The 14,785-nt window shown below is 50.6% G+C and overlaps 4 protein-coding genes across 4 annotated transcripts; 2 read left to right on the top strand and 2 right to left on the bottom strand.

Moving 5' to 3' along the window:
• Positions 1-1,813: 1,813 nt before the first annotated feature.
• On the top strand, positions 1,814-4,993 carry FIESC28_04291 (uncharacterized protein; the record flags this gene model as incomplete). The annotated part of the gene is made up of 1 exon (XM_031158438.1): positions 1,814-4,993. One exon carries the CDS (start codon positions 1,814-1,816, stop codon positions 4,991-4,993), a length of 3,180 nt encoding a protein of 1,059 aa, XP_031017584.1.
• Positions 4,994-5,405: 412 nt separating this feature from the next.
• On the bottom strand, positions 5,406-5,974 carry FIESC28_04290 (uncharacterized protein; the record flags this gene model as incomplete). Its single annotated transcript, XM_031158437.1, has 2 exons — positions 5,406-5,456; positions 5,504-5,974. The coding sequence occupies 2 exons, from the start codon at positions 5,972-5,974 to the stop codon at positions 5,406-5,408; spliced, it is 522 nt and encodes a 173-aa protein (XP_031017583.1).
• A 468-nt stretch (positions 5,975-6,442) lies between these two features.
• FIESC28_04289 (uncharacterized protein) lies at positions 6,443-7,825 on the top strand (the record flags this gene model as incomplete). Its single annotated transcript, XM_031158436.1, has 2 exons — positions 6,443-6,847; positions 6,911-7,825. 2 exons carry the CDS (start codon positions 6,443-6,445, stop codon positions 7,823-7,825), a joined length of 1,320 nt encoding a protein of 439 aa, XP_031017582.1.
• Positions 7,826-8,440: 615 nt separating this feature from the next.
• FIESC28_04288 (uncharacterized protein) lies at positions 8,441-14,783 on the bottom strand (the record flags this gene model as incomplete). Its single annotated transcript, XM_031158435.1, has 4 exons — positions 8,441-10,990; positions 11,039-11,499; positions 11,548-14,395; positions 14,763-14,783. The coding sequence occupies 4 exons, from the start codon at positions 14,781-14,783 to the stop codon at positions 8,441-8,443; spliced, it is 5,880 nt and encodes a 1,959-aa protein (XP_031017581.1).
• Between the last annotated feature and the right edge of the window lie 2 nt (positions 14,784-14,785).

The following is a 14,785-nucleotide window of genomic DNA, read 5'->3' as shown; positions in this document are numbered from 1 at the left end:
AGTCCCGTCCCTTCCATTGAAACCATAGATGGATGTGGATATGGATGCGGATATACCGTTATACGTGCTGTGCTGAGCTTAGGCTGCTTCAACTTGGATGGCTGTGTCTCACTTGGGTCGTATTGCTTTAGCGAAACCACACGTTCTTTCCTTCGAGTCGCCAAGTTGGTACTGAGAAAGGCTGTATCATACTGTTTGGCCTCACTACCACTCAGTCTCGCGAGCGAATTCAGTTGCTCACCACGCCAAGCATCTGCTCTATACGTGATCAGATGCGATGGGATCGAGATCTTGCACACCAGTCTTGTCCGAGGCATGACTGCAGAACGGAAGAGAAGTTTCTTTGGCGTTTCGTGGGAGCTTCAACACGTCTTGAATACTTCATTTGACATGGGTATGAAATGACATTTTTGAAAACCCCCAATGATGTCCATGAAGCCATGGATCATGTTTCGGTCTGGTTCATTACCATCAATCGCTCGCGAGGCATTGGTTGTCACATGCGACATCAACAAGAATGCTAGCTTCCATATTTGGAAACAGGCATCTTGATAACAATGTCATGTCGTGCTTTCACCCCACTGTTAGTGACAAGGTGGCTTTACAGAGCCACCACTAACATCAGCTTGACGGAATCTACTTGTCTACTAACAGCAGCACGTAATTGGCTGCAGTCACAGGTCAGCTAGCGGACTCATCATTGACACTAATCCCAAAACAGCCAAGCAAGCGCGCCGCAGAACAGGCTCAGCCTCCCCCCGACTCAGAAGACCAGTCTTCATCGTCCGCTGAAACCCAGGCGAACCCGAGTTGAAGCATTGCAGTTTATCCCAAAAGTCACTACAAACGCGCGCGCGCTTTAGTTCTGGTAAGGTTTCCATCTCTTTATTCGATTCCGACACTATTATATGCTCTCTATGCTTGCGCTCTTCGCTTCCTTGGACGATAGAGTGCGATAGATAGTGTTGCACGGCACGCTGTTGCTGTCGTCTCTCGTCGTTTCGCTTCACTTTTGCCTGCCTTGCCTGTCCACTATTCTTTCAACTTCCCTCTTCCCCCGTTGGTCGTTCAACGCTGCCCTGGTCTGGTTGGCTAGTCCAGGTCGCCCGCATTTTTGCATGGTCTGGTCTCAGTGCTGCGCGTCCTTGGCCTGGTTCCTCCCCGTACCCGCGAAAAATTCTCCCTCGCTGGCTGGTTGACCATTATCGCCCTGGCCGCTCTCCACTACTGGCGGCGTTGCCAACTGAAAGTGGCTGCCATACAGGTCCTTGTCCCTTACTCTTTTGCTCCCGTCAGTCTGTCGCGCGCTCATTTCCTGCTGGGCTTCCTCCCTCTCTACCTTATCCATTACCCGTCATTCCCATCTATCATCTGCCGTCTTTTTGAGCGAAGCGCGTCGCCCTGCACCGACCACCGTGCCGACCAATCTGTGCTCTTTTTTATTGCCCACTTTCCTGTCCCCTTTGCTTAAGCCCATTCCCAGTCCTGGAAGGCTGACACAAGGTCTTCTCGCTGGTCTGGTTTGGTCTCTCGCACTACACTACTCTCCACCAAATCCACGCCGCGACGCGACTTGTCCCATCACCACCGTGTCACTGCCTCATCTCCCATTCATCGCTTCCCATCTCAGCCTTCCGTCATTGTATCCTCGTCTTCTTGGCGCTCCTCCATGGACGCATTTCGCGTGCCTGCTGATCGCTAACTCTGTCGCGCACAGCCTGCTGGGTCGATCGCCATGAGCACCTGGATGAACGACGCCGTCCCCAACCACAATGGCAACGGTTTTCCTCATATGAATGATCCTAACTCCATGATGGATCCTTCCGCTTTTATGGCCAATTCGGGCCAATTCAATCCTGCTCAATTCCAGAACCAGCAACAAATGGGTGGTGCCATGCCTAATGGTCCAGGCTCTATGCGCAATGCCTCACCTTCTTTCCAGAATCCTGCATATCAAACCAATTCCGTCATTCCATCGAAACGTCCTCGCCCTCGCGATGACAGTCTCGCTGGTTCCCCCAGTCAGAATCCCGGCATGCTTCCGACGTCGCGCTCGGAGACGCCGCAGCAGCAATCATTTGCCGGCGGATTTCAACCCGGCGCGGTTCAGCAGAATCCTGGCCAATTCTCCCATCTTCAAGCAAATGGATCCGCCAACGCAAGTCCTTCGCCGATTATGAGTAACCAAATGCGACCGGGAAGTGTTCCCCAACGAGTTGCGACCGCGTCGCCGCATCCTTTCTCGCCCAGCGGCCAGCAATTTAACCCACAGACGTCACCGATACCTTCCGAACATGGCACTCCGCAGCCGAACCCTTATATGCAGAACATGGCGCAGGGCTTCAACCCGAACTTTGCTCCATCCCCCTCGAACGCCCGACCTTCACCGAATCCGAATGCGATGGCTGGTAACCAAATGATGGCCCAGCAGATGGGTCAAATGCCGCAGCATATGGGCCAGATGCAAGGCAACATGTATCCTCCTCAGATGCAGCAACCTCAACAGCAGCAAGGCACACCGCAACAGCAACAAGGCCAACAGCAGCAAGGACAACAGACCCCTCAACGCCAAGGGCTTACCGATCAACAGAAGATGGCCGCTTACCAGATGAGATTGCAGCAACAACTTCAAGGGAACGCTGCCCAGATGCAAGCACAGATGCAGGCGCAAAGTATGGGTCGTGGTATGATGCCTAATAAGCAAATGCCTGAAATGCCTAATGGCCAGATGCAACAAGGTGGCATGCGGCCACAGCAGAGGATGATGCCCAACATGAACCAGGAACAGTTTATGAAGAATCTTGCAACCCTGATGAACTCCAAGGGACTGCCATTAGATACCAACCCGATGGTGATGAGCCGGCCCGTCAACCTGTTCATGTTGTTTACAGCTGTTACAAACAAAGGTGGATATAAACAGGCCACTGCGACTCCGAATGGCTGGCCGCACGTTGCTCAGATGCTTGGTTTACCAGCCCAGAACCCTGTGGTGCCACAGGCGTTGAAGACGATATATGAACGCAACCTCTATAAGTTTGAGGAAGTGTGGATCCTTCAACAACAGAAGCAGAGGATGATGCAACAACAACAACAGCAGCAAGTCCAGCAGCAGCAACAACAGCAACAACAACATCAGCAGCAAGCGCAGCAGCAGCAGCCCCAGCAACCACCACAGCAACCACCTCAGGTGCAAGGGCAACTCATGGGACAAGCTACACCACAAAAGCAGATGCCGCAGGCACAACACATGAGCCAAGGAGGAATGCCTCAACCGGGACAGCAGCCCCAAATGCAGCAACAAACTCCCATGAAGCAAATGACCCCCAACCAACCTCCAGTCAACGGATTCTCTACACCTCAACCTCAGATGCAACCACAGCCTCCGACAATGCCAGGCCAGACCCCTCGTACGCTGTCACAATCGATGGAAGGCTCAGCTGTGCCGGACTTCTCGAATGCTTCATCTCCAGCCGCCAAGAGAGCGGGAAGCATATCTCAGAGTGAAGGACGCCAAGCCTCTGTTGTGCCTACTGCAGTTCCAGAGAAAATGCCCCGACTAGCCCCACAGTCAGACGAGTACAATCCATGTGCTCGGGAACTCGCCACGTTTGGCGGCGTTGACCTGAACGCTTTTAGCAAACTGGGCACCGAGCTTGAGCGATGGAAACCAGATGTGCCTCCCTTGCACGAACTCGGCAACATCGACATTGCTGCTCTTACGAAGAGTTTGCAAAGTGGAATTCATGGGGAGACCCGTCTGGCTCTTGACGTGTTGGCAGCTGCATCTTGCTCTATGAATCAGCTCCACTTTATCCGACTTCAATACTGCGACGAGCTGATAGAAGCTCTCATCGAGTGTGCAGAGGATCAGGTGGAGATGTTGGCCGAGCATACAGTTGAGGTTTCGGACGAGATTCAAATATCACCTTACGAAGATGTTCTGCGAGCCTGCCGTCTGGAACGATTCAATATTCGCGATTTGCCAGTTTTTGGCACACAAGAATATGAGTTAGATCGAGCCGTGGATCGGTTGATATGTGTTACGACAATCCTGCGCAACTTGTCATTCCCCGGAGAGGCAAATGAGAATCATTCTGTTCTTGCAGACGAGATTGTTATCAAATTCCTTTGCGTTGTCATCAGATATCTTGGTACAAGGACGATGCTTTTGCGATCCCAGAATAACACTCTGGACTTTATGAAGGATGTCGTTGTTCTGTTATCCAACATCGCAGGCACAATAGAAATTCCAGGACGGGAACAGGCTCTTTGCCTCTTACAATTCCTCCTGGCATTTGCACCAGCGCCGGGCCCAACAATCTCGGACGGAACGCTCTTCTTTGCACAATACGAACCAAGCCTGCACGCCTACCTGCCGCATGCTGTTGATGCGCTCGCAAAGTTACTGGCACGTGATGAGCCTAATCGAACACATTACAAGACTGTCTTTGCACTTGACTCTGCCAGTAGTCCTCCATATGAGCTGCTGACTCGGGCCTTTGGCTTGGCGATAGCCCCCATTCCAGATAAAGCGAAATCACAAGCACGACTGCCGAACTTGCCATCACTTGTCGAGGTTCGCAAGCCTTTCTTAATGCAAGGATTGCTTTCGGCCGAAATATTGGCATCGCTTGCACCGGGTCATGACACTGGAGTTACCCAGGCTTGGCTATCGTCTGGTAACGACTTCTCCCAGAACCTCTTCAGGTTAGTTCGTGAGCTCAGCCAGCAATACGAGCAGCCTCAAGGTCAAGGTCCTCGGGCAGCTCCACGGAAAGACCCAGAACTTGTTTATATCGTCGTCGTTGCGGTCGCACTTTTAAGAAGATTGGCCGAGAAGGCCAGAGATCCCAACGACCCCAATTCTTCGATACCGGCCAAGGCCATGCCGGCACCTCATGCTCTTCTCGAGGCTTTGTCTATGCAATCTGCAGAGTGGTCAAAGGACGAGGTGCTACAGAAACTCTCAGCCTTCTTTGCTCTCGGGAGATAATTTACTTATATCGGTAATCATTCTTGGATCTATTTCCACCGCATCTTTGCCCGGATAAGTTTGTATGTTAGTGTTTTGAGAAACATGGGATTGGTGTCTTGTCATTTGAAGCGTGCGCTTCTCGTTTAGACTTGCATTCTGGAGTCGATGGTTTTGGGGACAAGACAGGTGACGATGAAACTGCTTGTCTACATTGGTGTATACAGGATGTTGAATGGTGAACAAATCAATATATTTCGGGACAAACAAAAATATGCTTCAATGATGCGTCTTGCATTACTACATGTATTGTACATCCTTAGTCGTCTAATTAGGTGCGACTGGTCAATATGATACACTTTTTATATCCTCATATTGCATAAAAAGCAGAACCTGCGAGACCCCTTGATACGTTGCTCATCGCGGAGTTTCTCTAGAAGCCGTTCTTGACAATCCAGTTCATTGTGTCGATGTAATGGTCGCCCTGATTAATGTTAGTAAAGAATACATCAGATGCAAATACCCACTGACCTTGATTTCGATATGTTGTGTCACGGGATTTATTCTAATGTCGTCTGCCTTAATCTCCAGGTCCCTTAACAAATCCTTAACCAGCTTGGGAAGGTCACCCTTGACCTTCTTGATAAGAACAATACAGCGGTTGCCCCCAGACATCCACTTACGATAGACAGGGAGTTGAGAAGATGGCGTTCGCTTGATGACATAGCGAAGATATGTGCCGATGTGCCCGGGATCTCCGTGCGGTAGAGTGAACATGGGCTGCTTAAGAGGACGGTCCTTGTAGGGAATCTTGTTCTTCTTGTTGGGGTTGGTGGCTTTCTCGAGAGGGTTCGGCTTGTATGAGACGTGCTTCTTGAATGTTGGTGTACGATCTGGGGCTGTTCGCACCGTGCTGAGGGCAGCTCGCTGTGTGAAGGATACAGGCTGTTGCGAGAGAGCCTGGCGCCCTATTGAAAGGGCCCGAGAAGTAAGGAAATGCATCGTGAGGTTTGTATGTAGAGGGGTGGTTCGAGGTCGAAAGTTCGTCTTCGGTTTTGGCTTGTCGAGTAGATATGATGAAGATCGGACGGGGGTGAGAGTTGTCGAACGTCAAACCGATCCAAGTGAGATCCCCAATCCCAATTTACTGAACAAACTTTAAGTCGTCCTGCGCTCTCACACTCAATTCAGTCTCGCCTGTCGTCGCACTCTAAACGCGCCAAATGCTCCGTTGAATGGAAAACTTCAAGATCACATGACTCCCAATCTCTAATCGCCGGCAAATCCACGGGCGACAAGCTAAACCCCACACCACCGAGTGGATTGGCGAAATTCACCAAAAATCTGCCCCTCCATCAAATCCAGTATCACGACCTGTGCGGCGAGTCACTTTTTTGTTCTTTCCGACCGAACCCTCCTCCCTCGACCGAATCCCACCCCTTTTTCGAAAACAAAAAAATATCGCCCACGATGGAGGACGTTCTCAACGCCGTCTCGGCCGATGGCTCGTCGATCATGCCCCGCCTTGCGCCAAACCTGAGCCGACATTTGCTTTTCCCTCTGATCCAGTTCGAGAGCGAGAGGGCTGAGGAGCAGGGTCTGGATGCGAAGGCCAAGGAGATCCTCTCCGGAAAGATCAAGCTTCTCGAGGACACAAACATGACCGATTACGTCGCGACTCTCTACTGCGAGCTCCACGGTGTCGAGAATGCTCCCGAGGAGTACAACAAGAAGCGACAGGAGGTTCTTTCACAGTTGGAGAACTACGAGCAAGCCACCGCCAAGATCGCCGACCTTTTGACTCAGGATGAGGTCGTCAATGGACTCCGAAGTGACAAGGTTGCCAACTTGGAGTTCCTTAAGAACCAGCACGGAGTAAGTGATATACTGCAGGAGCTCTTATTGCCGACGTTGGATGGCTAACGAGCTTCTCAATAGGTTACCATGGAAATGGTCAACGCTCTCTACGACTTTGGTCAGTTCCAGTTCCGATGCGGTCAGTACGGCCCCGCCGCCGATATGCTCTACCAGTTCCGAGTTCTGTCGACCGATAACGACAAGGTCTCTGCTGCCACCTGGGGTAAGCTGGCCTCCGAGATCCTCCAGACCAACTGGGAGTCCGCCGTCGATGAGCTCAAGAACGTGAGGGAAAACATCGACTCCAAGCTCTTCAACAACCCCCGTGCTCAGCTCGACCACCGAACAATGCTTCTTCACTGGTCTCTCTTCCCTCTCTTCAACTGGGAGGGTGCCCGCGAGCCCATCCTGGACATGTTCTTCTCCGCCCCTTACATCAACACCATCCAGACCTCTTGCCCCTGGATCCTGCGATACCTGATCGCTGCCGTTATCACCGGCCGTGGTCGCGCTCGCAACAGCTCCATCCAACAAAAGCAGATCAAGGACATCATCCGATACGTCCGCCAAGAGGCCTACGAGTACACCGACCCCATCACCCAGTTCGTCAACGCTCTCTACATCGCCCACGACTTCGAGGCTGCCCGTGAGGCTCTCTCTGCCGCCGCCGAGGTCTGCCGAAGCGACTTCTTCCTTGCCTCTTCCGCCGACGCCTTTGTTGACGCCGCCCGACACCTCATCTGCGAGAGCTACTGCAAGATCTTCAGCCGTATGAACATCCGCGATCTCAGCGCTAAGCTCGGCCTGAACCCCGACGATGGAGAGAAGTGGATTGTCAACCTGATCCGCGAGACTCGTTTGGATGCCAAGATCGACAGCCAGGACGGCACTGTCGTCATGAACCACCCCCCTAACAACGTCTACCAGCAGGTCATTGAGAAGACCAAGGGCGGTTTCTTCAGAACACAAGTCCTCAACGCTGCTGTTAACAAGTAAATAGCTTAAAGAGTTGTCAGTGGGCTGATTTTATGGGTGTTTTTTTCTTCGCAACTCGAATAGGGTAACGCAATCCAAAGAGAGGGATATAAGAAACCTCTCCGCCAGACGATGGCACCCTCCGCAGCTTGAAGGGAGAGCGAGATACGCCCTCTGTTTTGTAAGGAGGGACGATCTATTCGAAAGATGAGCAGGATATAGCAAAAGCATAAGACGGAGGGAAGCAGTGATAGATGAAAAACACGGGCCAAATGGAAGAAGCGGTGGTTTTTAGAGGCCCTGTATATCCCCGGTGATGCGGTTTGCATTGCATGGCGTTCTCGGAAAAGGGAAGAGGCAAAGGGGGATAATGGAATTTACGTTGATTGTTGAAATGAACCATATACTCGCCTCAGCTCGAACGTATTCTTGTGATGGTCGTGCGATGTAGTATTGTCACAGTATGCTGATTTCATGGTAATCTGCAAGCTCTTTCACAAGCTAGATTTGTCTATCGTTATTCTCATAGCTCATAGCCACATTTGATGCTTTTCTTTTACAATGCCATGCCTTGGTAAACATACTTCCTGTAGTGTCAAACCGAGGTTATAACTCCAGGAGGGAGAACCACAAGCACTACTGCTCACCCTCACGACTGGCAAGCCATACCATGCCCTTGAGACTCTCAACAACACTATCTCGCATCCACCAAACACCCTCATCCTCCGCTGTACCCTCTAGGTCGTCTTGCCCTTCGGTCTCACGATGTACGTGAGATTCTGTAATAGTTTCCTGGCTGTCGAACATATTAGAGTCACGTAAGCGATCACGCACAGAAGCCCATTCGAAGAGCAGTCTTGCTCCTTCAAGCCGCTCTCGGTCTGTTCCTTCAGCGATACCCTTGGCCATCTCCAGCCTTGCGTCGACAGCGCTACCTGAGTGCTGAGTATCATCTCCTCGTTCAAGCACCACAGTCCGCTCTGCACAGCTAATACTGCGAAGACTACCAAGTCCAAACACCCACTCCATAGGATCTTTGCCCTTTCCATCGCTACCGAGTGCACGAAGAGTAGAAGCAAATGCCCCTTCTTGTGGTGGCCGCCTGCGGAGGTAAAGACTTTGTGTATCTCCAAAGGCAGCTCGAACCTCTGGGTTGGAGAAGTCAAGCTCAACGTCCCAGAACTGGGGCCCACAAGCGGTCGAAAGACTGGCTATTTGATCGATAGGGGGCAGGATACATGGTGCTGTTCTACTCAAGACAGGCTCTGTAGAGGTGTTCTTGCGCATCGTGATTTGTACAGGTACAGAAATCGGCTGACCAGTAAGAACGTCTTTGGTAACGAGACAACGTTGCTCTGTAGCCAAGACCCAGAAATGGCGAAGAGCTTGAAGATGGGATCGGTTATCCATAACATTCGTAGGGAAAATGGGATAGAAAGATACCAATAGGGAAGCTATAGCAAGGTTGCTGGTGCCAAAGGTTGCTGTACCACATCCCAAGAACAGGGCCCCAATTGCCAAATGTGCAGCAAGATGAGAACCGTAAGGAGTTTCTGGATCATCACGACCATGAAGTGCACGAAGGCGGCGAAGAACGGGGATGTCGCCTGTTCCAGCCATTACAATAGATGCAGATAGTGCTACGACATCCTGGCACATTCGTGCATTGGTTCGAGTCAACTCTTCATCGTAAGGTGGTGTACCATTGGGATGCATGTTTGCAGTGGACGGGATCTGAGAAATCCGCATAAACTGATCCAAGTAGTACAAGAGAAGATCTCGAACTTTGGGAGAAGCACTCCCGGAGAAGCGAAGAGCAATAGAAAAGCAAAGACCAGCCACTATGCTGTGGAATGCCATATCAGTTGACCGCAACTTAGTGGTTGACTGGAGCTTGAACTGTGGGCGGTAAGGGCGCGGTAGGTTCTTACGAATCCAAGCGAAGGTTGGTTCGATCTTTGACCACATAATCAGGTTTTTTGTGAGGGTTCGTAGTAGGAGGATATCAGGTCGGATGTAGTCAAACTGCAAAATTGAGTCTGGTATATCAATTTTGCGTGCCACGATCTGATCTTCTGATTTCATATAGATAAGGGCCAAGGCCATGACAGCCCCAGCCGCTGCACGGTCCAGAATATGGACTATCTCAATGTTTTTGGTAGTAGTAGCATGGGAGATTAGTTTCTCTGTTAGTCTCATGTCGTGTAAGCCCTTAAGGTCATTGCCTTTGCCGAGGTTGATGAATCCAAGAGCAAAGCCAGCTGCCAAACGGTAACATTCACTTCTCAGGGGTTCTTCCTCGTCTTCCTCGTCAATGTGCTCAATCTCAGAAAGCATGATCTCGCTCATTCGACGATGCTGACTATTGGCGTACAACAGCCCGATACCCATTATACCCGAAGTTTGTGTTAGGGGTGATAGGTTCAGCTCAGCTGCTCCGCGAGGTAACATCCTTGTGGCGTGGACGGAAAGCAAACGCGTAATCAGCGAGTCCATCGTACCCATGTAGGATGCAGCCAAGCCCAGAAGAAGACCGATAGAGGTCATGGTATGTTTTGGTGTCAGGTACTTGAACGCTACCCATTTTGCGACGTCCTTCAAATGGCCATTGAGACCAAGTGCAAGCAAGAAGCCAGCATGACGGTTATTGAGGTCCTGACCAGGTTTGTTGTAGAGAATCCAAGACGTATCAATACCTTGGGCTTGAGGGGAGATGGCAAGACCAGCTGCGACGCCTTGGTGGAAGAACCCCCAACAGACCTTCTCTTCCGAGAACTGTGATTTATCCACACCCACAGTAGTGTTTGTTGGCTTCACAATACAGTTGAGATTGAATCCACCAATATGGAATTTCTGCGTAATTAACGGATAGCGGAGGCTGTAGTATAACAAAGCCCGTCCAGCCGGAATTGCCAAGGTGCCTGTAGCGATTCTTGTAACCAGCTCCTTTTGCTTCTCAAGATATTCGCTCTCTGGCCAACTTGGATTGGGATCAAGTCGAACAAGTCTGGCTTTGCTGGTGGAGAGTAAATCTTGGGCTTCGTTCAGGCGACGATCTTCTTTGAACAAGGAGCGAATAACAGCTTGTCTTTCAGTTCCTTCGCCCTCATCATAGCCCACGTTGTTTGACTCATCAACGCTCTGGCAAAGCAACTTGTAGTCCCATGTCGCGTTGTGCGTAGGTGTCTGTAACTTATTAGCAGGTAATTTGTAAAACAATTATCTAGGTCTTACCAGAATCTTGGAAGCGCTTGGCTTAGGGCGCTTGCCAGGGGTGAGGATAAGACTGATATCCCTACGGTCAACCAACTCAAGGAGATCCCTTGACCAAGAGGTTGGTGGGTGTGGCTGGCACAACGAAATTGCATCCCTCAAAGGCACAAGAACAGCTTCTGGAAGGCTGTCAAGTATCGAAGTTGTGATCCCGGCATCTCGCATGGCCTCTACCATTTGTGTCGCACTTGTGCTTGGCTTCAAGAATTTGAAAAACTGTTTGAACATGAGCGTCCTGGGAAGTATATGCTCCCATCTTCGATCCTGTGATTTCTCTGCTTCGGATAATTGTGAGCCGGCGTAGTAGATATCTGCTGGAGTGATGTAAGGAACCCGTCTATCTCCAGTAAGTCTCGCCTGGACCCAAGCAATGATGTCCGGCTTTAAAGGAGGCTGGGGTATCGCAGGCTTCAGATTAAGTTCTGTAAACTGGTTAGCTTTGTCATTGAATCAAGGGCTCTTGAACTTACCTGAGTCATGACGTTGATCAATGTCTTCTTGTATGCCGGCTTCGTATGTGGAAGCAAAGTTGTGCCACTTGAACCACCGGGCGATTTGAGACATGATAACTCGGAGATCAGCACGACCTGGAGATCTGAATTCCGGCGTCATGATATCCAACTTTTCTTCTTCAAGAAGCAAGTGCAATCCCATGAATACATCGACGGCTACCTTGCGCCGACTTTCCGTGCTCTTAGCCAAGGATGTCGGCATGTATCCGGTGTGTCCGAAAGCTGATTCGCCAAGCGTAGACATCATGTATTCTTTGGCTAAAGAGACATGTTTGGAGATAAATGTCGAGGAGGGATTCTCTTCTCCTGATGAGAAACCATTGTCCGCATCTTCCTCCAATACCCATTCCCAACCCCCATTCATCATCCATGGTGGGCATCCTAACGAGTTAGATGCTTCGCTGGCTTCCAACAATTTCCAATCTTCAGATTCTTTTATTGAGCTAAACGAACCTGAAGCAGCCTTTTTCCTGCGGACAGGGAGGCGGGCCTTGGGAAATGGCTTCGTGTCCTTACGGCCAAGACTCAAAAATAATGACAAAAGCAGAATGGACATGGCAGACCATTCAACATTTGTAAGTGGCTCTTCGTAGCCTCCTATCCACTGCATACAATGAAGCCAGCCAGCAAATATGTGCTCACCGAGAGCATGGGGCAATATGCTACGACAAACATCCAGAGCCTTTCGAACGTGTGGAGATCTTGGTTCTAGTTGTATTCGAAGTTCGTGAAGTCGTCCTTCAGCATCGACAACATCAACAATGCCTCCTTGTCGTGGATGGCGTACACCGACGATACTGCCATTGCTAAAATCGATAACCTCGGATTTTCTCTGTGTAACATCGCGGTCCACGACCCTGCCTCGATATTGCAAGCTTCTAGTGTTGTCAACGACGAGAAGAGAAAGTGATATTTTCGTGAGAACACTCCACGGTGCTTGAGTGCTCAGTTCGTGCCGACCATCCATCGATTCAGAAAGAATGAGGATTGCCGAGTGTTCACCATCCACTAATTTGCAAGAGTCAACAACGTTCTGGGCGTGCCTACGGTCGATGACGGTTGCTAGCACAGTGGCGCCGTCAGAGCCATTCTTTTTTCCGCCTTTGGTGCCTGTGTTGCTGCCGCGCTGGATACCCAACTCCAAAGTAAGGAGTTGGAGTCGCCTTTCGGTAGCGTCCTGAATGCCAATAAGAAGTTGACTTTGATCGTGGCCATCGATAGCGAAGGGCGGCGCTACCAGGATGAAAACTTTGGTTTGGTTCCGGGCTGGTTGGTCTGAATATCGAACGTTGGAGTTATTCATGGGTACGCTCTGAAGCTTGGTAAACAATATCTCATGCTGTAACCCATCAAACTCATGGTCCTCCAAGCCCATGTTGTGAAACCCCTCGTCGAGTCCTTCATAAAACGGTGCCGCTAGCAGACTGCTCAAACTAGGATGGATCTGATGGGCATAGTTGGCACTCAAACGGCTTCCTTGAGATTCATGCCTCCTGCCTCCAACATGGCTGGAGTGCACGGGCGGTTCTGGCATTATGGCCCTGTCATGAGAAGCAGACAGATCAGCTCTCGCTAACATAGAGCTGACTCTACGAGAGCTCCTGCGGGCGGCGCCGGTTCCTTCTTTGTCTTGTTGTTCCAAAGAAGAAACTAGATCTATCATGGGTTTCTCGAGCCTTTCACTCTTCCTCTGTCGCTTTCCTGGTAGCGGGTGTCCAAAACTCTCTCGGAGATTGGGCTGCGCAGGTGTGCCAGGAGCACTCGCAAAGGCAGACGGCATGGAGCTACGACGCCGAGCAGACTTTGACTTGGCATCCTTTTGCCGGTTGAGGAACGGGTCTTCATGTTGCAGGTAAGTGAGGCGCCAGACAGTGTATTCACTAGTTTCACGGTTGATCGTAACCGCTATGATTAGGGGTTGGCTTAGATCTTGAGTCAATGCACCAGGGATCTTGATCTCTTCCACATGTACAACTTCCTCCGCCGCATCAAGGAACGACAGTTTTTTCTTTGCAGTCTGCCTCAAATTTTTAGCATTCTGGGGGTCTTGGTTTGTGACAACCAGTCCCAGTTCAAGTAACGGGTCCGTTAATGAGACAAGCCGTGGCCAACGAGACTCAGGTTGCTCCAGTGGCGCTTCCCAAAGATTGTCCAGAGTTGAACTTAGACGAAGTGGGAGCGCCTTCGGCTTTCCAAGGCCCTCGACAGAGAAGGCGGTTTGTTGGGAGCTATTGAACGCCGTCAATTGCGAAGAGACAAAGGAATTGGGTGGAACTCGCGGGAACTTGAACTCTATAGGCGCAACACTCTCGGCTTTTTGCTTGCGCTGTATTATAACTCCAACAGGGCCTGCGAAAGCTGATTCAACTTCGAATGGCATATGAACAATATGGCTAGTACCAGACAGAAAGTATATATGCGCCTGGGTCTTGAGAAACACAACCAAAGCTTTGGACAAAGCTGGCCGTTGATCTGATTGAGCATCATCATCTTGAGAAGACTTGTCGTCCTTTGAAGCAGGAAAATATGCTAGCAGAGCCTGTACGACCGGTTCTTTTTCGAGTTCAAATCTGAACGTCTTGCGAAATATGCCACCTCGACACCATATGATGCAGTGTTCGGTCGTAAGGAGCTCATCCTCGAGGTTTCCATCGAGCCGATCGTCTGTTGAAATATCCCAAGTATACGACGTGGATGGCGGGTTTGGTGGTAACAACTGTTCGTTGATGGCATGTTGAAGCCCTGAGGGCTGATGCAACCCCAGGGACTTCACCGTCGCCATATTCCAGCAGCCGCCATAAGCAGCCTATGGGGTTTAGTTTGATCGATCGGTCGAAGAAACTGCCGAGAGCTTCTTGTTGAGTTCGAGGCGTAATACAATGGACGGATTGAAGATAGCGCTGCGCGTCAAGATATTTTGTTTATGTTAAAACCCGACATTCAATGGCGCACTGTGCCCCGCGACGGTACACTGTACCTACCGCCTAACAGATCATTAAATGGTGGGGCTAGACGTTTAGGTAGGTAGGCGCGCTGACACCGACCTTTGAGTTGTTCTTAGCGCGCCTGGAACTGAAGCTCAATTTGGAGGCTGGAGCTATCTGCAGTCTCCCGCGTGACGTAGCTGCAAGGTACAAGGGTACCTACACCTACCTTTGGCGTATTGCACTTACTTTATCGGTGGAAGCTGTCATAG

Source organism: Fusarium coffeatum (genome assembly GCF_003316985.1).
Source record: "Fusarium coffeatum strain FIESC_28 chromosome Unknown BRIP53273_contig_87, whole genome shotgun sequence".
In the NCBI taxonomy this organism is placed as follows: Eukaryota; Fungi; Ascomycota; class Sordariomycetes; order Hypocreales; family Nectriaceae; genus Fusarium; species Fusarium coffeatum.
The sequence above is the reverse complement of the archived record's forward strand: the minus strand, read 5'-3'. Positions and strand labels throughout refer to the sequence as shown.